The sequence below is a fragment of the Apis cerana genome, linkage group LG4 (assembly GCF_029169275.1).
Source record: "Apis cerana isolate GH-2021 linkage group LG4, AcerK_1.0, whole genome shotgun sequence".
Taxonomy (NCBI): Eukaryota; Metazoa; Arthropoda; class Insecta; order Hymenoptera; family Apidae; genus Apis; species Apis cerana.
This window is the reverse complement of record NC_083855.1, coordinates 6,897,500-6,923,726: the sequence shown is the minus strand read 5'-3', so window position 1 is coordinate 6,923,726 and position 26,227 is coordinate 6,897,500. Positions and strand designations below refer to the sequence as shown.

General features: G+C 35.0%; 1 protein-coding gene across 26 annotated transcripts in view; it reads right to left on the bottom strand.

Moving 5' to 3' along the window:
• LOC107995623 (rap guanine nucleotide exchange factor 2) overlaps positions 1 to 26,227 on the bottom strand; it is a 190,168-nt gene that overhangs the window by 19,213 nt on the left and 144,728 nt on the right. For 15 of the 26 annotated variants that reach the window (XM_062073898.1, XM_062073902.1, XM_062073914.1 and 12 more), the window contains one exon: positions 1,595 to 1,693. In XM_062073898.1, the coding sequence (XP_061929882.1) occupies positions 1,595 to 1,693 (99 nt within the window). Of the gene's footprint in view, positions 1 to 1,594; positions 1,694 to 8,693; positions 16,558 to 26,227 lie in introns of those variants that run through there. The other 11 variants (XM_062073909.1, XM_062073905.1, XM_062073907.1 and 8 more) reach the window with 11 other exon arrangements.

Here is a 26,227-nt window from a genome sequence, read left to right as displayed (position 1 = left end):
ATTCTTTTTTTGCAAATAAAGATATGAAGTTAATATTGTGTTGAACGATATTATCTCAATAATTTTTATTTAAATATTCAAATAAGTAACTATGAATATTAATTCTTTTATATTTAGAGATGTAAAAATTAATAAAAAAAATAAACAAATAAAAAATGCGTTAAAACAACATTATTATTAGCTATTGACAACTTTAAAATGAATAGAACATTTTATATCTGATAATAATAGGTAATATATTAGGTACTGTTATAGGTAATAATAGTATACTTTCTATACTATTAGGGCATTCATTTCTAGAGACTCCAATACAATATAATTATAAATTATTATAAATTATTTAAGGAGCTAACTAAAATAATTATAATATTATAACATATGACTTTTAATATATTATATTAGAAAAAATTATAACAACCATATATTATTCTAAAATTAGAAGGTGCTATTTTTCTATAGTATCAAAAGGATCAAAGATGCTTTTATATCACCTTGGTATAGACGAATATAAAAGTTAAAATAGAACAATATTTTCACAAAAATAATCGGATTTTTTTCAAATACAAGACAGAAATTTTTCCAGCAAAAAAATCTTCTCTCACATTACAATGATCGCTATTTATTTTTCGTGATTTTCACTGTACAAGCATCAATGCAAATAAAAAAATTTACAAACTGATAAAACTTTTCTTTACTGGGGAGAGGGAGAGAGGAAAGATACGCATTTGAAATGCATGAGAAAGCATATACAATGAGAATAAAAAACGATTGTTTTAAAAGTTTTATCACCAACCAACTAACTTCTAACTTGATCTCACCATTTTTTTTTTCACTTTTTTTTTTATATTCCTTCTTCCTCTTTTTTTTTTTTTTTTAGAGAAAACATGTGGGCAAACATACGCATCATGGATAACGATATTAAACGATTTTCTTTCAACGATTTGAACTACGATGATGTGAGATAAATGATCGTGAACCGTTGCGAGAGAAATGATCAGAAATCATATGCACATGACTTGATTTATCGGTAGATACTTGCCATATATACTCTGACGGATCGTGTTTGATATGAATACACTTTATTATCAATTGTGCTATATTCAAACGAGATATATAACTATCTATGCAAAAATTTAATTTTTAAATATTAACAATTTATTGAAAACGAAGATATCAGTAATAGAGATATTCTAAATTTTATCAGAATTTTTTAAAGTCTAGGATATAGAAAAAACTTGAAGTGGATATAATGGAACCAAGATATTTTGGCAATGAAGAGAGACAAAGAAGTAAAATTTAAGAATAAAGCAAGTTATTCAAATTCATTACAGTAAATTTCTTATAAACTTTAAAACGTCATTTCATACCGCAGCAGTTTAGCATTTAAAAAAATTTAACGCACTTGAAAAAAACAACTAGTCAAAGCCTAAAAATATTTATTTCAAGAATTTATAGGCACGATGCTTGAAGTATATGAAGAAATTCAGATCAAAAAAGGATCTGCGTGAATGCATTCTTAAAATCTGTGAAAAAATGCTTTTGCAATTTACCTAAGCAAAGAAAGAAAAGAAAAAGTTCGAAAACAGATGTTTACCGTGTCATCGAAGACCAAATTGACCTGTCGATGGTCAGTTATGGGATGAGGGTGCGGTGGTCGATGCATCCTTCCTCCATGTAATTCCGGGTAGTCGATCTGCAAAGAAAAAGAATAATGAGAAAAATAAATAAAATAAAAGGGCAGTTACAGTTAAATTTCCTATTGAAAATCCTATTGAAAAGGATAAGTCTTACAAATTTACACCGGAAAATTTAACTCAAGAGGAAAATATTTCGTTTCGATCACGTACATGAATGAATCCTCGTCGAAAAGGACGAAGAAAAAAAAATAGATAAAAATATATTATTGAAGATCAGAAATTATCTCACAGACGTCTAACACGTACACGCATACACACGCGCGCGCACACACACCATTTTCCACAGTAATCTGCAATCAACATTCATCAAACTAACATTTCGCTCTAAATTCGACGGAACTCGAGCGCGGAACCCGAATTCTCACCGAGGTGGAGAGAGGCAAGAGAGGGGAAGAGAAGCGTGTTTCAAATTTCTCGAATGACGAACAACTCGGCCGCAAGAGCAGCCGTGTCGTCCCCCAGGAACGACACCGTGGCGTTGATAATCTAATCCGGTTCCACCTGCGACTTGTGCAGCTGCGTCAACTTCTCACCCCCTCTCATTGCACGCAGTCTCGTGCCTCTCTTTTTCCGTCAACAGCGTTTCGTTGTTCAATGATGCGCACGAAAAAAAAAAAACAAAAAAAGGAGAACGAAAAATGTGTGTGTGTGAGAGAGAGAGAGAGAAAGGGATAAAAAGAAAGAGAAAAAAAAACGCAGAGAGACAACGAGATGAGCGTGCCTCGGGGCCGGAACCCGTAGGCCGGACTTCCGGTAGATACGCCGATTATACTTGCCATTCACAGAACCGCTCCCTCGCGACTCGATTGTTAGAGGCGAACAGCATTTAACCAATTTCGGGATGAAAGTTGAATTTCCACCGGTCGACGATACGGTGATTCGATTGGGAACAGCCGATGCGAAACGCGTTGTGCACGTTGCGAAAAATATTGTTCGACACGCCGGAAATTAACGAAACGCCTTCCCTACTACTCGCTCGAAAATATCACGTAGGTACTATCTGTATTTACACCGTTATGCGTTAATACATACTCGTATATCGTAACGCTTGACGCGTTGTTTCCAGTGATTTGTAACTTTTAATTGGTTTCTCCTGTGACGTGTAATAATCGTTATGGAAAATTATTTTACAGAAGTTTTATGGGTGAATATTTTTATGTATATTGGATATTTCACGCGGATGGATGGATTATATGGCTCTAAAGGGATTACGTGGAAAAAAAAAAAAAAAATAAATGATCCTGAACAACTCGCGACACCTTCGAAAGACTATAAGTTTGCACATTACACTGGGCAACATTTTCTTTTGGATGTTAACAATATTTTAAAGATTCCAATTACGCGAAAGATTCTGTACACTATGTGTAATGTTATTGCATATTAAAATCGAGATTACAAAATTTTTATTCTTTTTCTCGAGATATTAGTGTCTTCAAAAAAAGAAAAAAGAAGAAAGAAGAACCGATACGTTCTCGCTTAGAAAATAATTGGTTAAATGAATTTGATTGTATCACGTATAAATACAGATACAATTTTAACAGAGTTCGAAAAATATTCGTGTATGTACTTAATATTCAAATACTGGGATATTATTATAATTTTGAAATCACGTTCACATCCCAAAAGGATGTGTAACGTAATATCAATTATTCAAGCTGCTAATTAAGTTGGATATAGTAGAAATCTGGATAGTTGTTTACGAAATGACTCGTCTATAGCCATGTTTAAAACTAACATGGAAAATCTACATCATAATTTATATAAAAAACTTGTTTCGCTTCGAACATCTCGACTCTTATACAGGATCTTCCAAGATAATAGGGGATGTATGTTAATTATCGATTATTCGAGGTAACCAGTACCTTACAATCGATCTTTTTCGAGCCTATTTTTGCTTCTGAAATCACATCTCGCAGGTATATGGAAAATCATGAAGGTGAAAGTATAAGGATTAATCCAGTCATCGATCACGAAAAAGAATTAAAAAGAATGGATCATTTTTATCATGGATCAGAACAATTACATACAATGCAATATGTTTATTGCGTTTATGAATATTTATCTAATTGCTAATCTTTGTGAATATTTATGAAGCACTCGTTACATCGTAATTTTCATATATTTATATTTTCAATGTCGATATGTACTTCTTTTATATCACGCTAGTTTACGCTGTGCAATATATTCATTATAATATTCGCATATGAATAATAATATTTTCTTTGACACGTACCGCTCGACGAAAGAAAAAATTTTATTAGGCGAATAAAGTATTTTTTAATATGCTATTTAGACGTTTGAAGGAATTTGACACGAACATATATATTTAAAAATATTCACGTGTAATTATTTTTGTTATATTATGAGTTTTGAATACTATTGACATAAAACGTCATAGATGACATATAATTTATTATAATGATCGTTGAACAGAATAATTTGCATTCTCTAAACAATATCAATATTATATGGATATTAAACATATATTTGAATTATTTTATTTTATTTCATCGATATACAAAATTAATTCTCACAATATTGGAGTGAAGATCTTCTCAAAACTGTCATACAATGAATTAATATTTTCCACCAACCAATCACCATTTGCCATTTCCAAAATGAATAATTTAATCTAATTCATCCACTTTCATTTTTCAGTTTTCAAAAACTGGAGAGGAAAACACGTATCGACCGGTAAACCGTTGCAAAATAATTTCATCATCGAGGCCCAAAAACATTGACCCGATGAAACGAGTGTTTCGCAGTGTCACGGGCAACAATTGCCAAATCTCCTCGTCGAGGTTTCTCCACGTTTGACGAGGAATGACAAACTGCGACTCGACTCGCAGATTGTTTATAATTTGCGGATTACGTAACGAGAAAGCGCGTGCACATTTTCTGCATCGGCTGCTTGCGTCACGCGTCACAATTCGTGGCTCTCCGCCTCGCGAAAATCTCATTTGCGATCCGCGCCCCGGCAAACGGAGCGTGGCGCGTGATCTATTTCGTTTCCCTTTTGCGCATTTGTTTACGATGTTCGAACGATGATTGGTTCATTGAGAAATCGTGATGCATCGCTTCGCTTGTAAACCGAGCCTGCGGTTCTATAAATCCGAGATGAGTTTTCCTACGTGTGTGTTAAATAGGTAAAGGAGATGATTTGTGCAAAAAAAGAAAAAAAATGAAACGGCAAGAAAATTGAATAAAGGAATCGGTTAATGATCGACCCTTAAAAGACAAAGATTTGGAGATTTAATTGCGTGCAATAGATAGAAAAATAATTGTTTTTTTAAATTTCCTAAGTGAATTGGAGCAATCTAATTGGTCTTTCTGAATCTACCTTAAGTTGATGCAAAAAGAAAAAGGTAAAAAGAGAAGAAGATTGTAATTATATAAATTAATGTTATCAATTTTTGCTTAGAAATGGAGGATAAATGTAAAATGATAACGGTACCAATTAATTATAAATATTGATATAGGAGATTTGTTAAAAAGAGAATGAAAACGTAGAATATCGAATAAGCTAATCTATTCTATTATTGTGTATCAACAGTACTTCGTGTTATTCCATCAATAATCGATGCACTCGACGGTTATAAGTGTAATGGTAATTCACTTAATGCTCGAATATTCCAAACCCGCACAATCTCATTAAGTGTAACATAATTTGAAAATTCCACCCACTAATCGACGAATTATAAATGTACTTTAAAGTACTCACAACCACTGCCTCCATTCATTTAACTCAATATCAAACGATCAGTTTTCAAACGAGTTTCATGAAACTGATCCTCGAGTACGCCTACGAGTGTGATATTAATCATTCGATTATTAAATCTTTCTGAACCTTGTAAATCAACAATTTTTAGCTTATCGATTTTGCTAATTGAGTTTATCTCTATGTATTTATGATAACTTATCGTATTTATAATTCGACATCGTGATTAATATTTAAAATATCATTATCAAACTCTTGTGAAATGTTAAAAAAAAGCCTATTTCATAAAAGACCAAAGAAATTTATTTATCGAGGAACCAACGTATCGAGTGTACCGTTTCGAATTAAACATTTATGTTTATATTTTACAACTTTTCTTATCATCTGTCATTGCGTTACACATTATTTTCCAACATACAGGCACCAATGTTTGGAACGCATTTTATAATCAAGGCAAGTATTCCAACGAAATCGAATATGTAAAGAATAATGTACGAACTTATTGCAACCATGCCACTCGTAATGATTACGTAAAGAAAATTTTGCTAGAAAATACGAAATTCCTCGCCGATTTTTCATCAGCAAATTAATCATCAAAGTCACATCGCATAATTTTCAAACCAACTGCCTCCCTCTTCTTTGCATTATTCAATGTTTCGTAGCGCGTAATCAAATCTTTTCATCTAAATGAAAAACCGACTGACAGATCACAGGTAAACACGATCTCCGTGCGAAAAGTTCATCCCCTTTCCGGCAATTACGTGGCGCGTCTTCTCACATTCCTGCCCCTTTATCTTCCGCCTCGTCCTCGTTATACATATATTCGAGCTCTGCGTGGGCCCTTCGCCTCCGCGTGGGCGGACGCATACACGCGCGCGTGCAGACGCGACCGCGCGATAAAACCGATGTTTCTGCCTTGGACGGGATACGAAGCGCTCAACCCGTTTCCATTTCGTTTTCAATAAACCCCGCTTAACCCCGCTACACTTATCTACTCACTTTCGATCAGGGCAATCGTACTTTTCCATCGATGGAAAAACATCTCGTTAAATTAGTCGAATATATTACACGTTGACCCCCTCTCGATGGTTTGTGATACAGTTCAAGCACGATTTAATTGGAGTATGATAAAGGAAATACGAAGATAGTGCAATTGTATATACGATGTATATACATAGTGTTATTTTTCTCGGGGAAGTCGAAAATATTTTTCAATATTTATCTTTGTCGTTTATCGTTGTGTTTTGTCGTGTTTCATAAATTTTTCTTTCGAGAGATTATAATTATTGGTTAATGAATTATTTTAGTTAGCAAGTTGAAATGTGAAACGAAGAGTTGTCGATTCTTTTTTTCTTCTTCTTCTTTTTCTTAGATGTTTTTTTTTGTTTGTTTGTTGAAACGATATTGGAATAAAAATTAGAGTAAAGGTTGAAAGGGTGGCGAAGAATTGGGAAGTTATCGGGAGTCTGTTAATTAGAAATGTTGACGGAAAGTTGACTCGTTACGGGAAAAACGTGATTTGCCTTTGATTAAAGAGATTCTGAGATAATTATTATAATAAAATTATGATGAAAATTAAAATTCTTTGAGCATGGGAAAATTATTATTAAGATCATGATTGTATAAACGTTATTTAATAACACAAAGGAAAAATGTGGAATTTAATTCTTATCAGAATTTTGTTTGTTTACAAGAAAAAAGTTGCAATCGATTAATTTTATTTTTACATCAATTGGAAAACTAGGAGCTATAAATAAATTGTATGATGATAATATAATGGTGTATTCACAATACGAAATGAAAATGACGACGCAAAATCGTAACGATAATGATTAATTTCTATAATTATGAAATAAAATTTATGATAAAATTCATATCCTTTCTTCGATAATTAAAAAAATGTATCTTCCAAATTTCTAAACTTATGTATTACTATTATATACTATTTAATTTCCACATCCTTTTACAAATTCACTTCAAATTTATTTTAATTTCACTATCAAATGTAACACGTATATATTTTACTGTTTTAAAGTTTCACTAAATCGTTCTATTACTCTCGTGAGCCAATATAATTTTTTCCCCGAAAATTGCTTAATCATCGCTTAAACAAAAATAACAAATCCCCCCTCGCCTTCAACGAGGCAATATCAAAAGAATCCTACACGTCCCATCCATTCTCTCGATTCATATTCGCGCGAGTTATAAACACACGATAAATTCAACGTTAAATCACCAACAACTTCCTTCTGCCTCTTGACACAATTTGTAACACATCCAACTCTATTTACCAACATAAAAATTCAAGCAGGTTCCATGAAGTTTACCGTGCTCGATTCATGCCACGAACGCGTGACCGTTAAATTTCGACGTAAATAATTCCACGAAATATATTCGCCTCGTATGTAAATGCACTTTACATACTAGATTCGATTTCTTTCTCTTTCGAAAACGAACGAGAGACTCTGTATATCTTCTGTATATAATCGTACGCTCGATTGTGAAATGACACGGTTTGTTAAGATATCGTGACTTCTCAACATCAATCTATCGAAATAGGAGGATAGATAATTGTCGTGATTTCTTCTTAATTCTTTGATTGTGAAGCGACCTGTGTCATGTACGAATGTCAATTGTGATTCAATGACGTTAGAATTGTCAAGGTAAAATGACAGATTTTAAAGATTTTTCAGATTAATAATTAAGAATGACGAAATTATTTTTTGCGTTTGATATAAATTTTCGCCAGTTCACAGATTATATAGTAATGATTAATTAATATTTATTTGAATATGTTTAAAATTAGTATCCAAAGATTTGTGGATGAGAACGTCTATATATATTTAATTTTTGCCTCTAATTACAATATTATATTTAAGACACGTCACGGGTCGATAATTCTAACGTTAATATTGTACACTTAAGCAAGAAGAAAATATATTTTTCATACATGCTGATCAGATAAATTCAAAATTATTCTATTCAAAAAAAAAAAGAAAAAATGAATTACTATATGAATTATTATCGTCGAGATCATTCATACTTTATTAACTTTTTAAAGAATGCATTGACTATACAAGCAGTGATATAAATAGCATTTTTCAACAACGAGTCTACAGTTTAAAATTAAACTTTGTACATTAATGTGTATTCATGGATAGAACAAAAAAAAAAAAATTAACTTTAAAATTTGCTTGCCAAATAAGTACAACATTAACCAGACTAAAATGCTTATTTAATTATTAGTCGATAATTAAACATTAAACCAATCTTTTTACCTCGTTCGAAACGATCGATAAGGGCCTCGGTGTACCAGGCCAACTTCTGGACAACGAACGACCTTTCCTCTTCCTCACGATGACCCGAGGTCGTCCGGTCCGATTCATGTGCTTCAACATTTTCGTAGATCGAAACTTTTCCCTTTTGTCGTTCAACCACTATCTCCAGTATCCATTTCACACCGCACCTTCGAGCACACCTTTGTCCCTCGTCTCGTTCATCACTCACACCACTACTACAGTATATTACCTTCAACTTCAGACTCTCCTTCGACTTTCCAAACACCACTCGATAAAATCGACCAACGTGTACAATTCCTCGATACGTTATCACGTACTTCGTGCACGGTATAATAAAAGAAAACCACTCGAGAAAAATCACAGAGAAATAAAATTTCTCCACGAGTGCCCCTTTCACTTTTTAATGCTCGGCTTCTGGATACCCGTTTAAAAACTGTAATATAGGTCTCCAATGGAACTATCAATCGTGAGTATACGCCATTTCACATTCGTGTTTTCACCTCTCCTCTTCATCTCTTTCATAAAGCAATATAGAAAAGAAGAAAAAAAAAAAACAAAAATCACGTAATCTTTTCGAAATTAATCGATGTTTTTAATTGTATTAACACCGCCACTATTGGATCCACAGAAACGTGTCAAAAGTAAAACTCGTGCTAGACGACAGGCGTGCGACGACAGGCTGTCCTCGTTAAAATGGCACACTTCGAGACGGCCGGTTAATAAGTCGCCGATAACCGATCCGCGATAAAACGTTCACGGTGAATCGATCGCTGTATCAAGGTCGAAATATCTTCGGATTAACCGTGAAAAAAGAGGTTGAAAGAGGTTAAGACTCGCCAGAGCGAGAGGGGCAATGGTATAAGAGATGTAAACGCACGGTGCCGAGCGCATCGCGGGTCACGATAAACTGAATCGTTCACGATTCTTGAGGGCCAAAGAGTGACTCGACCAGTCACGTGACTACGCACGCAGTGACGTAGGCCAGCGATACTTGGCGCTGTCAGATCGTATGGGACGGCGTAAAATGGGACGCGTGATAGCGTTTATCGTGGGCTAATGGAGCGTTTCGCCGATAGAATAACTCGCGGCTTTGACAATGCTGAATGACCGCGATCGAATCGATGAGGAATTCGTCGAGATCGATGGAGATTGGCGGGAGATTTTTAATTAATTTTTGCGATTAAATTGGCGAATTGGAAAAAAAAATTGGCGAATTTTTTTGGGAGGGGATACGAACCGATTAGACGGATTTGAGTGTAAGTTTTTTTAAATTGAGTTTATGGAAATATGTAATTAAAATATTCATCGAATCGTTTTCTTTAAGAATTGAGAGTTGTGAAATTTGGCGAGATTGCGCGATAAGAAAGAATGAAAGTAATTTTAAGAAGTTTTGACGAGTGTGAAAATAAATAAATAGACAATTATAGTCTTATAGTCTTAAAAATTTTTGTTTGCGAGGATTACACGCGGCGAGATAAATTACATCCTTGAAATAAAATCTATATTTACTGGCGACGCTAAAGTTCGAAGGCGAAATTTGAAAAATCTACGACAATATGAATGAACATTCCTCGAAAATGATGAAAAATAGTATCATAAACTATTTCGTGAAATATCTTTATGAATCCAAAAATTTAAAAAAAGAAAAAAAAGAAAAAGAAAGAAAGAAACCACAAATATAAAATATTCATAAAATCGCGTATAAAAATTTCAAGAAATATGAGAAAAACGAATATTTTTACATTATTACATTGCATTATCATAAACCTCGAAAGACCTAATCGTGAAACCTTCGTGGCAAACCCCGTCTCATTTTATACTGCTATAACGTCAGAATACTAAAAAACATTTCATCTCTCGCATAGGCATAAAAAAAAAGGCATCACATGCTTCATTACAACTAACACCATCGTAAAAACCTAACAAGAGGAGAAGAGCGCAGAACACGGCTAAAAATGCATGCTAAAACTGAAGTGTTCTTGAAAAAGAAAGTATGCTGTGCCGACCATCGACCCTGTTCTAACAAAATTCTGCTTCTGTGTGATTTTTATGGAGGCCCGGTGACACATGGTTTTGAACACGTGTCGCGTCGTAGAAAGCGATGCCGGATTGGCGGCGTCCCCTGTGAAAAATTCGAGGCTCTAGCTCTCGAACGAAGCCTAAAAAACCTTTCTATGAAGCGTCCTAAGCAGAGAGATTTCTACGATTCAAATAATCCACGCGAGAGGAAAATAATTCCAGTTATACAAGAGAAAATAAATGCAGCCACTTGCCGTCTAAAGAAGTGAAAACCACCGTGCAATACTTGGACGAGGAGAAAACTTGACGACGTTTATTTTAAAAAGAATGCAAAAGTAAGAAAGAGAATACAAAAATTCGAAGAGAATTACCAAGAAACGTCCAATTATCCACCTCTCAAGAATAAAATCTCAAATCGCAACTCGGCCAAACCGCAAACTCCGTAACTTAATTTCACCTGTCGCTCCTCGATCCAACCTACCAATTTCTCTTCTTTTCAGAGCAACCTCTACAAGAGGCGGATAAAGGAGCAGGGGAAAAATGCCGCTCCCCTTACAATGTACGAAGACGAGACAACAACGACCGTCGAGAAATATTTACACGGATGTGGATATCCACTCCAACGACTGTACAATTATTAAGACGAATTAATAAGAGTACGACGCGGTGACGGATGAGGCGGACCAACCGCCTCAGGGGTCGGTTGCAACGCGAGAATTTGTGATGCACACATCACCGACGAGCTAAAAATTTCCTACTCAGGCCGGACCAACAGGAGGAAGGCTTGTGGCGTGTACACGGGCAGAGAGAGCGGGCGCATATTCATACGCGTTTCTCGTCGGCTGTCTACTTTATTTTCGGTTCTTCCTGCGGCCCCTCGTCTCGACACCATTGGCGTCACACAAACGAAAAACTCGTTGCGAGACGAGAAACTACGCTCGTGAAATTCCGTCCCGACAACGAACCCCTCTCCCTCTCGCGAAACTGTCTCACACTTCTCTCTCCTCTTTTTTTCTTTCTCTATTTCCTTTTCTTTTTGTTCTTTAGGTTCTATGTCGCGCTCCGTTTCTCGAAAGAAGGCCTTTTTCCCTCGCCTTTACACTCGCTTGTCGTCTATTTGCTACTAGAAAATTCTAGCACATCGAGGATGCAACGAGAAGAGCGGAGAAGACACGTGAATAGATTTTGGGGAATGATTTTGAAGAAGAGGAGAGGATGTGTTTGGAGCAGGGTTAGGGTTATTTATTTGTTATATTGGAATTATTTAATTAACGGATGGAAGAAAGTGAAAATATATTGTTAACGAAGAGGCCAGTTTTTTGTTCAATACGATGTCAGGTATGAGTTATATTTTTGTTTTATTAATATTAATATTAATTATTAATTATGGATTTTGTATTACGTTACACGAGATTTGGTTATTTAACAATTATATAAACCAGTATGTAGGAAAAGAGAAAAGAAAGAAAGGGTTTATTACTTAGTTGCTGCACGATTGAACTAGTTTAGCGAGTGGAAAATTTTTTTGCGGCGAGCACGACAGAGATATATAAAAAAAAATTAAGTAGAACATTGTTAATTAGATTTGAATAAAATCCACGAGTTGTAAAATACGTAATAAAGATATCGAAATATCTCGTTCCTTTTCTCGTCGACACGAGCTTTAATTATTTTCAATTGAATCGCGAAGCTGAAAAAAATTCCAACCTCTTGCTTCGAACTTGATTTCCAATTCTAATTATATTTATTTCCAATAAATTGCACTGTAACATCTTAAACCTAAAGAATGCGAACGCAAAACAAAAGAAATATGACTAAGCCAACGGCGATATCTTCAGCTGATTAAATCGATAACGAAATTACAGATAAAAATTGTCATTCCCGACAAATTAATAACAAGTCTGTGCAAACATACAGCTAAATTTTTCTGGATTAATTTAAATTATTTTATTATTATATATTTATCACTTTTAAACTAATTTAATTCATTTTTTTTTCTTTTTGATAAATCAACTCATCGAAGAGAGATTTTCTTTTCCTCGATCTCGAATGGAAATTTTTTTCTATAAAATCTATAACACCTAAAAAAGAACATGGACACGAACATACAAGTTTTCCAATAGAGCGCGAAGAACGTGCCCGTCCTTGACAGATAAAAATTGCACAAAACTTCATTCAATCCCGTCCCTTTCCCCGTAAAATGCATTTCCTGGAAAGGAAAGGATTCCCAGAAGATGCACAAAAAGACGGAGAGCAAGATATCGCGACCAAAACACCAACAGTCCACTCCAATAATCCTCCAACTCCGAACGAATTTGCAAAACAGCTTTTTCTTCTGATCCACAATTCCAATGGTATTCTTCAACGATATTTCATCTCCAATTCTTTTTTTTTTTCTTTCTTTTACCTCAATTTCTTCGAGCCACGAGCGAATAATCAATTGTGAAATTTTAGAAGGAGCGTTAAATCGCGAACGAATCGAAGACGAGGCACGCTTCTTCTCTCACCATTAGCTCGGTTCACTCGATTCACTCACTCGATGGAATTCTTGAGGAAATTTTTCATTAATTCCTGAACGTACGTTGTGGACCGAATGAATCGAAATCGAAACGTGACTTTCGCGCGAACCGATCGAGGGACGAAACACGACTGGTGCCGTTTGTCTGGCACGCGATTGATAAGCTCGTTATCTTCTCCGCGGATGTTAATTTTTCTTCCTTTTCTCCCTCCCCGTTTCTCCTTCGTTCTTTGTCCGTTCTTTGTACACCGACACGTCGATCTCGTGAAAACGAGAAACGTCTATCTAGTGGAGTAGTAAGTATCGGGATGATGTACCAATTATGCTCTTGAAAAAGAATAAAAGAAAAAAAGGATATTGGAGAAAAGGATTCGTGAACGATTGGTATATTTTTTGAGGAGATAAGATAATTATCGATGATCTTGAGGAAAGAAAGATGTATCATATTTATTTCGATCGATAGATAATCGAGCTGAATCTTTTTGAATGATATTAACAATAGATCGTCCGTTACATCATTCTTAGTTGCTTCTCATTTCGATAATTCAATCATTCGAAGCATGGAGCTAAATAATAATAATAATAATAAATGCAGTAACAGAAAACCTTGCATTATCACAGGAAGAACAGAAATGTCTTTGTTACTGATTCATAAACACTGGATGTTTTCTCGTAAGATATTCAATTATATCAAGACTTAGCTTTAAATCGGGTAACGCAATGAATGAACATTCGCAGGCGAGGAAAAATTTCACGCGGAATCAATTATTTAACGAGCGATCGTACAGATTTTTCGCATCTAAACAAGTAATCCAATATTTGTGAACGAGCCAGCAACGTCAACCGCAAGCAGCTCGAGATCGACTTAAAATAGCTCAGCAACCCTTGCAAGCCTGTCGAATCAAAGCCCCCGAAGAAAAGTTCGAATTCGATTTCGGCCGTTCGAAAGTTGGAACATCGGCGTTCCATTTGCGGGGAATCGCGTAACGTGGCCGATTTGCGGTTGCACTACTTGGCTGACGTCTCGAGAAAATCCTTTGGGAGAGGTTGAAGACGGAGAAGAGTCGTAGAATAATCGTACGAAGCTTTCAGATTTGTTATAAGATGATGTTTTAAACAGTTTCTTTTGGCAACGATTCGAGATAAATGTTCCGTATAATAAGAGAAAAATTCCAAAGAAAGGATGAAACCGATATCTTCTGCTCTTTGCCGAAAAGAAAGAGCATTTCCCGGAGACAAAGAAACAAAGAGAAATAATTTTTCCTATTTTCGCAAATTATGCAATTTCCTCTGATTATTCTTAATAAGACTATTATTCGCGTTCTATTATCCGTATGTGTTATCCATTATTACATGGTATGGTGGCGTTAAATATTCTACGTGTGACCGCAACATATGAATGGAAAGTTGAGGATTTGAGTCATACATGTGTGGATGTATACGTCATTACGTGGCTTCGTGGAATCGACCAGAGGTCAGAATGTCTTCAGGAACGTGTTACACGATCAATTCACACACGGTCAAGATTATATTTTAAACGAATTTTTCATGTAGTTGTTATAAAATAATTTTCCCGATTGAAATTCATCTAACAGGTGATAAGAAGAATGCATTAATTGTTTCAATTATTTTTCAATTAATTAATCGACAAGATCGTTATTTATTCATTTAATTATTTTTTTTTCTTTTTTTATAAGTTCTTTTTTTTTTTACACGCAGAGAAATCTGAAAGGCATTCCATTTTTCATAATGATCTTGTCCTCGTTTCGTGATTCTTAAGTTCCTAAGTTACGACGATTTCTACTTTTTGTAAGCTTTATAAATATTCATAGTTTGATGTTTTCAGGAACAAGGAGGAACGATACAATGTTTAGCGAACGTGTTTGGAATAATAATCGTTTCTAAAGTAAGAGTTATAAGGTACAGTTATGTTCCCACAGAGTAAAAATGATTACATGTCCGTAGCTTTCTAGATCTAAGCCAGTCCTTCACGGTTCAATGGACAAGTCTTCGTGAAAGAGGGATCTGCGATCGATTGAATTTCGTAATAAAATCACCGGCAAAACATATCCCCACGTATCTTATAAAATCTTATTACATTCTACCTCTCGAAATGTACTCTCCTATTTCCTCGATTATGAAATTCACTCTTCTTTAAATATTTGACAAAAATCTTGTGGAAAGTTAAAATAGATTCTCGTCAATCTATTCTTATCCATCTTCGTAAATCAAGAATTATGGAAAAAATTATTTCGATATTCGAAGAATCGAAACTTTTCCGATATTATAGATACTCGATCGAATTCTTAATTATTGTTAAATTTCACAGAGGAATAAATGGATCTATAAAATTTTCTGGGGAGAAGTATAGAAGAAAAGATTTTAATTTTTTTACTAATTTATAAAACATTTTTACAATCAGTAAATACTTCACAATTTGCTATCAGTCTTACTTGAATTTTTATAATATTTAAGAGTATCTTAAGAGCTCTGATTCGAGACGATGATCGTATATATTTAACTCTTCTCATCCATGTAATATTTGCCATAAATTATGGCTACTGAAACTACAACTACTTGGTGCAAAACATCAAAGAACACACATGATAAAATATCCGCGACATAAATTCCAACCATCGTCGCTCCAATATTCATTAATTACATTACGTCTTCCTTTGCTATTCTATACAAAACTAAAAAAAAAAAAGAAGAAGGGACGCTTTCACTCTATATTCATGTCACTCGCCTCAATAATAATTCGCTTTCATTTACAAGGAACCACGTCCACCAAATTTTACCATGTACACCGAAGAATACAGAAATTCCTGTTGGATCTTCAACCGTAATTTAAATACATTTTGAACACATTCCATTAACTCTGCTAACAATTCCATCCGCAACTATTTTCTTTCAAGGTATATCTTTGAATTTCTATTTTCATTTTCATCAGAAATAAATTACAAATATCTAATTAACTTTTACTTTAATTTTCCCCTCGTTTATTTTACAGAAAAAAAATATACCTATGCACGTTTTCGCTCACAGAATGTTAGCGAGCTTCTATAAATTCCTCTAATCAAATCTAAAATGATCAAACTCAAAGCTTCCTTGACGAAATTATTTTTAAAAAACGACCAACCATTAAACTCGATCAAACCGCGAAAAAATGATCGCTTTAAACGCGGATGAACACGAAACGCGGCGCGAAATTCGCGATAAAACGGGCCACTGACCCGTGCAAACGCTACGTGTCGTCTAACGCATCATCCTCCGCGCCGCATTCGCAAACATCGAGCGAGATCCACACGCGGCGATCTTTAACACGCGTTGCACGGCCAAAGCTATAATCACTGGAGCGCGTTGCGCGATAGTATTGGCTCTGTGCAACCATCGAGCGCGTCATATCGTATGGGAGGAGAGTGGGCAGGTTCCAAGTGCAAAAGTTGCAGGTGCATCGAATGAGTCGCGATGGAAAAGATCTGGGTCGAGTTGTGTAGCCCGCGCTTCGACCACGTCCCCGTTCCAACGATGGAATGTTCAAATCCCTCGGTTTTTTTCTTTTGTCGTCAACACGAATGCGTTGATCGAGACGTTGATTTTCTCTTCTCGTACGTCACGTTAGTTATAGGAAGCTTTTTTGGACGAAATGAATTTTGAAAGTTGAACCGAAGCAGGATACGGTAATTCGAAGCAAGTAAGGCTAATTTATAAAATTCACAAAATTATTATACCAGTTTCGAGTGGAAGTTTAAAAACGAAGGGGGGAATACGATACGAGATATTTTGTTCTTTCGGTTCGAATGAAGTTCTTGGTAGTAAAACTTGAACTTGTATAACTTGTAATTTTGTAACAGGAGCGGTTGATGATTTTTCTTTACGGGACGCCGCGATATTTGTTGAAATTTGAAGCTTTCGCTTCCTCGAAAGCACGGTGACGAGAAATTTGAGTACGTTTCACGATAGATTAGAACACCTACGGCGTTGATATCACGAATTTCAATTGGTTACAATTACAAAACGGTTAATGTAATAAACAATTGGGCAAAATATTTTTGAAATATCGCTCCACGGCGATGCGCTCGATCGCGATGTTGTGTATTTATTTATTATTTCTCTCTCTCCCTCTTTCTCTTTCGCGTGAATTATTTAATTGAAAATATTGAGAAGAAATGTAACGAAGGAGTGACGACTTCATTGACAAACTTGATACGTGTTGCTCGCATTACACACACGATGCATAAATTATGTCATGGCAATTGTATGAATCATTAATTAGGAAAGTTGAAGATTTATCGGAATGCGCGAGACAGCACGTGCTTCCTTCCGCCGAATAACGAGAAATATCCGGAAATCTTGGCTATTCCGATTAGACAACTGGCAACAGGACCAATTTGGTAATTAATTGTATAAATAAAATATTCGATACGAAGCGAATTCTAATAAAGATACTTGTAAAAAGCATTGTCCTTGTAACAAAGAGATACCAGATAATAAATGTCAAAGTTTAATAATAAATTTGCCAATTGAAATAATCTCTCTCGACTCAAACACTTTCTAACGCGTATATCAATCTCCAAGCCTTGAAGCTACAATAAGGAAAAATATAATTCCAATGTATAAATTTCAATAATTGCGAAATCATTCTATCTCCCACGACAATTTCGTCGCAAATTTTCTTCAGTCAAGAAGACTTAAAGCGTATCACACGTAAAAATATCGAAATACGATTCGATCGTGTTATGCAACAGCCGACACAATGGTGTTTGCGGGCGTTATTTCAATCCGATTTCGCCGAGGGAAGACAACGAGCTCTATTTTCTGCAAACGAGGATCAAAGGTTCAAAGTGCAACGAGAGCTCGATGATTGGATTTAAAAGAAAAACCTTCATTTCGCGCGAGCAGACGTTAAAAAGGGGGGAGGAGGGCGACAGGAAGCGGAGGATGCGTTTGAGGCCTTGGATTCGAATGGCAGCAGGCGCCTGGCCGGAAGTGAATCGTCTTGGAACGTGGATTTAAAAAGAAAGGGAAATGGGACACGGGCTGCTCCGATTTAACAGCAGAAGTAAACCGGGTCGCGAATGAATTTGATATTCTTCTTCTCGCCAACGTTAATTAATTCTGTTATTTTATTTTATTTTATTTTTTTTTTAAATAAGGACATCGATTTCGAGTAATGAATTTTACTTGTTTATTGCAGATTTATTTTTTTGTGGCTTTCGTGAATTTTATTATCGCATAATTATTTGACGCAACGATCGATGCGAATTAATTAATTTATTTATTGCGAAAGAATATCAGAATGCGCATGCACAATGAGTTTTTACTTATTTCTTTTTCTACTAGTGTGGAATGAGACCAAAGGTGAACGTCTGTGACGTCAATCTTTTCCTTACAGTCGTAGAAAGCGAGCACGAGAATGAATCCAACACGATTTGTGATTGAAAAGAATAAAAGGTATGTTGTATTTTTTTTTACAATAAACGTGAACATCACTTCACATTTAATTAGTAAATGACAATGATTGTACGGAAGCGTATCTAATCATATCTGTTCTACACACTTTTCAGTTCCATTCGGAATTCATTCATTCATTCCGTTTAATCTTATCTAATATTCGATACCGTAAGAATCTTAGCTAACAAATGAAGCCTAATTAATAAATAATAGATACGAGATAAACACAAAGTGTCGAAAGGAAAAAAGAAAAAAAATATTCAAATATACGGAAAATTATTATGTATACACTCGAAAAATAAGACAAATTTTCTTTCTTCTCATTTCCATTTCGTTCACTTCACAGGAACCCGTATCGTTTCATCAGAAATTCAAGTCTGAGAAAGGATATACACACCAAGATTCATAAACTCATTTCCTTCAATTTTCAACCGAAACAAACGGAATCAAAATTCGCAAGCTCCTTTGACGAATTTTCAAACGACTGGATCGAACAGAGACGCCGCGAATTGGGGGGAAAAAAGAAAAATGCGCAGAATAGCGACGGTCCTCGTATAGACCAGGCAACATTTTTGTCTGGCCGATTTATTTTAAGAGCGAAACCTCCGCCTCTTTAACTTTCTTTTCCCACTCTGAGTCGAGCTCGTGTTGCACGCACGTGTTAGTTTTCGCGTGCAAATCTCTAACCGCAGCCTTGTCACTCCTCACAGGGCTCATTAACCAAACCGTGCTACCCTGTTTGCTCGATAAGTCCCTCTTTGTGCATCCAAGCCAAGCAAAATCAGCCGTTGCGCACAATCGACGAGCGACCAAGAAACGCCATTTCTCCGACTTTCCTTTTACTTTCAAAGATTTGCTCGACTCGCCAAGAATCCTATCCGTCACCTTTTTAAACGGAGAGCAGTTCCTCTTCACGAATTATTCTTCATGGATTATTCTTCTCGCAGAATTTCGTATCGATTTTAACAATTACGATCCCTTCAACGTATTTTAATTTCTCTGAAGAGAGAAAAGTTCTTTCGAATTTCAACGATTAGATGAACTTTTAAATTTTAAGGACGTTTGGGAGTTAGTGCTTTCTTTTTATTTTTGAGGTGAGTTACATTTTGCAGATAAATTGGTTTTATCGCAGTTATATTATGAAATTTATGATCGAAAGAGATTTTTTCAAGTTTTATCTCTACAAAATTCAAAAAAAAAAACTATCAATTTATCCCATCACGTCCTTTCCTCTTCTATAACCTTCTATTTTTTTTAAATTTCCAGTTCAAAAAACTTGTTTCTCAAAGCAGTCACTCCCTATATTACAATGATCAAACAACAGGAAATAGGAACCATGTGCCACGTGAACTCTCAATGAATGGAATTGTACGTCGGTATTTTAGCGTGTGGTGGAAGATAAAATCGAATTCCGGAGAAAGACTCATCCCGTTGGAATCGTCTGGGGGAGGGCGATGAGGCCAATTTTACGTGAACTTCCTCCACGAACACATCCTCCTGAATTCTTATCCGTAATCGCTTACGTACCACGGATGTGGCATCGTGTGATGTACCTTTAAGTTCCTTCCACGCGTCAACATTTTAGAAATCTCGTCATCGAATTCTCGATGAACGAGCAAACTCACTTTTTCGATGCGAGAACATGTTCGTGCAAAAGTGTTAATTGAGAGCAGCAACTCCTCGAACGAATTTTCATTCATGTTTCTCTGAAACCTCTTGTCGAGATCTCGAAGACTTGAAATGAATTTATTAATGTCATAATCTGTTCTCGATAACCTTGTGAACTTCGATAGAATGACGGGAATGTAAATATATAACAATACATTATATTTATATGTAAAAAAAAGTAGCAAGATTATTTCGAGCGTATTAATTCTGTATTGTACAAAGAAACGGATACGAAGATGAAATATTTTATGATATGTTAATTAATAATTCAAAAAGTGTGTATTCTTTCTTAGAGAGAATTATTAAAGAATCGACGATCGACAAAGATTTTTTTATCTCTAATAATTGGAATTATTCAATTCCTGGTTTAATAATTATTTTCTTGATTGAATAAATAACGATTTGAAATAATAGATAACTTATCTAGAAACTATTCTCTTGCTGTGTTAGATGTATTATATAACTCTTAAATTTTTCTAAATACATAAGTTAATTTTCTAAAAAAGATAATGATGCAACAACAGAAGCTTGCGTAACTTCTTTTCAACGAGACTCGCCTTTAAGCGTAGACATATAAAAATTGAACGATACATTTGCGAAGTTATCGAACGAATCAAATTAATTAAAGCGAAATGAAACGAACTTGAACCAAATTCCAGCAATTACAAGATCAAAATAAAAGTCTAGTTTTAAATATATTCATTTTTCCAAAGTGAAATCCATCGATACGTAACGTATTATTACACGCAACTATTAATCTGTTTCATACACGATCTATGAAAACAAGAATTACATATGCAAAAGATTCCCATACTGCTTATTAAATATTTTTTCATCGATGTCGCGCTCTACAAAAAATGATAATTATAAAAATTACATAGAAAGAAGATATCAATAGATGGTTAAACGATATTATGTATAAATTTAGGAAATTTTATATTCATTTAAACGCGATCTCCATTTAATCGTAAAATAAAGTTTGATCGAATATAATCAATGCAATTTGCGAAGGACGATAATCATTGAAAACTCGATGAGTCAAGTAATTAAACAAACTAATCACGAATTTATTCAACACGACATTTCCAATTTCCATAAGATAGCTAGCTATCGCTCCAAGCTTTACTTAAGCGACTAATTGTACTTAGATAATATAACAAACAAAGCAAAACAGAAATTTCACAGAAAAAAAAAAGATGCTAGAAACGAATTCAACGATAAGTTCTCTCTAATTCAATTATCTATTAGTTTTTGCAAACTTTTATACAAACTTACAACATTTTTCCAAATTTCCCAAAGCCGATGAAAATATGTTTGGAACTCGAAGCGTTTTAAACTCTAATTTTTTCTAATTAATCACAATAATCAGCGTAACACTTCTATGCTCTGGGATGATATCGAATTTGACACTTATTTCGCTTCGTTTCATTTCGTAACGCAAAGATGGCACAATCTTCGATCCTTTTCTTTTACGTCCGGAGGCTTAATCCGAGGAAGATAAGAAATTAAGATTAAAAATCGGTTAAATCTTGCAAGCTGCATGAATCTCGGTTTGCTGTTTTCCGTTTCATCGGAGGGGATGAACAATATTTACGAGTCGAACAATTCCGGGGGATTCAACCCAGACGGTGACGTTACGACTCGGCGCCCGACGTCGATTCATCAACGTCGATAAGCTTCTTGAAAAAATGCGTCTATCGTCGCTGACGCCTGGTATCGAAGGATGAACCGTGCACGCCTGTTACGCAATTAATACCCGCATCCTGCACCACGATCTAGTTTCAATCTCGTCTCGAGTTTTCTCCTCTCGTTAGAGGCGACCGTTCACGCCTACCTAATGATCAATCGTTTTTCTGTAACGTATTTCTCGGAACGCGTTCGTAAAATTCTAATTCCAAGCCTCGAATATAATCTCCGTGAATGGATGCAACTATTCTCTTCTTTGTTTTCTGATAAACACTTTTCGCGATCACTGCACACGTTCTTACGTAATCAGAGTTTCGTTGTTTGGAAAGAGTAATGTAAGTAGTCGTATTAAATTTGTCAATTTATTTTAACAACGCTTATCCACCTCGATAATATTTTCAGCAATGATAAAAAGTAATAATTACAAAGAAATTTCGATAATTGAACACAATCTGTATTTCTTCATTTTCTTTAAATCTCTTCGAAAATTTCATTTCGCTCGTTTTTCTCCCTGTACGAGCGAGAGAGAGGGAAGGAAAGAATAACCACTGGATTAACCACTGGATTAACCACCCGTGGACCGAAAACTAATTACTGAACCGCGATCGAGAGAGGATCGAAAACGGAGGGAAAAACTGGAGTAGCGCGCACAGTCATCGACCACGCGGAATCGCTTATTAATTGACGTCCACTTATCGACCCTTCGTAGATACCGTGCTCGAGACCGACAAACACGGCTTCCATTCCCCGTTTTCTTTTTTAACTTATAAATGGTATAAATAGTTCATTGTAATTGGCAATCGCGGCGTGTTGCATCTGTCCGTTGATTCGATGGCTTTTCAAGTGTACATTGCCGATCAAATTTAATACGTATTTAATGAATACTCGAGGATATGTCATACGATCGAAAGAGAATTACGTGGAAAAGGAAGTGTAATAACAATTATACGTACGACGTTTTTAGAGAGATGTGGAGATGTAATCGTAGAATGAAAATTCTTCAAAAAAAAATGATAAAGACGTTTAACACGTAGTAAGAAGAAAAAGAAAACGTTGTCATTCCATGATAAAAATACTAATTGAAAACAATATAATTTTCAATATCCTACAAACAAAAATGAAATTTTGTATTAATGTCACCTCGATCAAAATTTACTTGATCAAAGAGATGATAAGCAATAAAATTTTTCTTTTCCTCGAAATCGTGAATTTAAACGATCCCGGCTTCAGCCAATCGATCGAATCAAAAAAATCTGCTGCGTTTTCAGGCGAGAACCTGGCTCCCACTTTAAATATGCATGCTCCAACGAGTTTAACTCGCCCGTGATGCTTTGATATTTCCGCTTTGAAATTTTCATTAACCCGCCCAGCTCGCCGATCAACAAGTTCAATTTAAACGCGGTGTTTGCCATTTCCCTGCGGATAATCGGTGAAAACCCGCCCAATTCTGTCTTCGTCCCACCCTCCTTCAATCGAATCCGTTGAACAAGTTTTTCTCTTGAAAAAGGGATTCTTTTTTCTTTTTGGATGAGTCACGTGAGCGTGAAGAAACTGCGCCAGATCAGCCAAAGTTTTCAAGCAGATTTCACGTGAATCAGCATAAGCTGATGAAGCGTTGGGTATCCGGTTGATACGACTCTGGTGGGACAAATCATATTGCTGCTTGCGTAATATATATAATACGTGTCATTAAATTATTTTTTGCAATTTTTCCAGAACAAATAAGAAACATCTTGGGATCGATCTTAGATTGAATTGTAATATAGATTTGGTTATAGATTAGCTACTGATAATTTTGAGAGTTTATCGCCTTTTTCGCGTTAATCCTGTGATCTAATTTCTTAAATATTTGACGAGGAAAAAATTGGAACACGAATTGGAATGAAGAACGATTTCGTTTCGATTCGAATGAAATAAAAATTTATATTAAAGTAACGCGAAATAGATATTTTAAATGTAAGAAAAAATGTAATAAGAAGATGAGAAGCGAGAAGATCATTTGTTTTAATGAGAAATTTAAAAAAAAAATATATAATAAATTTGTAGAGCGAAGACAAAGATATTTTCGAAGTGAAATAATCATAATAATTCGCTCGAAACGAATAGCAATTAACATCGTAGATATATGTAAGTATGACCAGCATGATCACAATATTTAACAATATTATTTAACGATAGCCTTTCGTTTGAAATATAAAACATTCAAATAATGGAAATGAATATTTTCTAAAATTAAAAATTATAATTCGATTCGATTTATAATTAAGTATCCATTCTTGACCATTGATAATTCAACGTCTGTTCAAGATCAAGATTGATAAAAAAAAGAGAGAGAGAAAGAGGAAGAGCAAGAAGTTCCCTTCATTTGCATCGGACTCTACTTCTCCAGGGTGGGACATTGAAATTAAATCAACTGCCTGTTATAAACACTTCAGTAGCAAAGTGCTTTTGACGTCACGATATTTAATGAGGAATAATTATAAGCGGATCTTTGTTACGTGAAACAATTTACATGGATTTATTCGTGCACGAATTTTCCACGGCAAACAATCCCTCAACTCTGATCGAATTCCGACCGAAAGTATGGTTGCAATAGCCGATTCCCGAAGCGAATTCCACGTAAAAAAATAAACAAATAAATAAAATTCGAAATAAACGAGGGAATAAAAATAATAAAAAATTAACAAAACAAAAAAGAAATACGAGATAACAAATGTATATTTATTCCAGATTTTATCATTAAATACATTTCATTTCGTTAAACGAGGAATAAATATATATTTTTTTTAATTCTTGTAAAAATCCCAACATGGAATTTACAATAATAGTCACTTTAATGCCCTCGCTATAAAAGTGAGATAATTGAATTGGAAGAAAAGACTGGAAGAGAAAAGGTAATTAGAAATATAAACCTATCTTATAGACAGATTCTATAGAATTAAAAATTGATAAATTCAATCAAATGAAATTTGATCAATGGAATTTTTCTTCAAAGATTTGAAAAAAATTTGTATTTCATTGTATATCGAAAGTTTCAGTGAGTTTCATGGAAACTGGACAAAGACTTGCATTTTTCCAAAGAAGAAGGCGTGTAGTTCGGATTGAAAGCAAGTAAAAATAAATTTTGTTTGGAAAACAAGTTTGTAAAAGAAACGTCGACTGGTTACTGTCCAATGTTGTAAAATCCAGTGTTAATTTTGAATCATCCAGAAGTCAGAGAAAAAGTCGTTCTTTCCCCTTTTTCTTTCGTCTTGAAATATTCGTTTGAAAAATTACCTTTACAAACGATAAAATTATCTAATTAAACAATTGTTTCATAGCTCTTTCTCTTATATTTGCTCCATCCAACGAACAAGTTAACACAAACAAGTTTTAATCAATATCGCGAAATTCGAACAAGAGCGAAGCTGGGAAAAAATGGGAATAATTTCAATTCAATTATTACGTATCACCAACAACAATAATTACATCACCGCATTCGGTATCGAAACCATTGAAATCCAAACTCGAACGGAGGAGAGTAAATTTTCATAGTTCTCGTTACAGAGCGACCTTTATCGAATAATCGAGTTATTCAGGCGTACCCTTTCCGCCGTATATTAAAGTTACCTAATACATGACGATAAATAATTTACATCCCTCGAATCGCGGACCGTGAATGCGCAATATCGCGCAGTATTATTGCGAGCGAGCCTCTCGAACCGAATAAACCGTCGAAAACGGAGAGGAGAAGAGGAGAATAAAATACGCTTCGAGAGAGAGAAAGAGAGAAAGAGCTGGGTGGAAAAACAGCGCGGAACACGAAAAGCGCGAAAGTAAATCGCATAGGAAGATTACGCCTCTCTTTCTCTTTTTCTCTGCATTTTTCATTCCAACTCGTTTTGATGCCCGCTGGACATTAGTTCCAGGACGCGTTATTACTCACAGATGGACTTCGCTTCACAATGATTTATTCCCGTTTAAAGCTCGAGTCGACGAAGCTCCGCACAATAAGCTCGGATAAAACCGAGAGAGAAAGAGAGAAGAAGAAGGAACAAACGAACGTTGATAGGTCGCTTTTAATCTGGTGTGATGAGCTATGGAGAGATGATCTGTTAAAAAATCTTGTCAATTGGATTTTTGTAACGGTGGAGGGATATTTGCGAGAAAAATAAGAATGGATAATTAA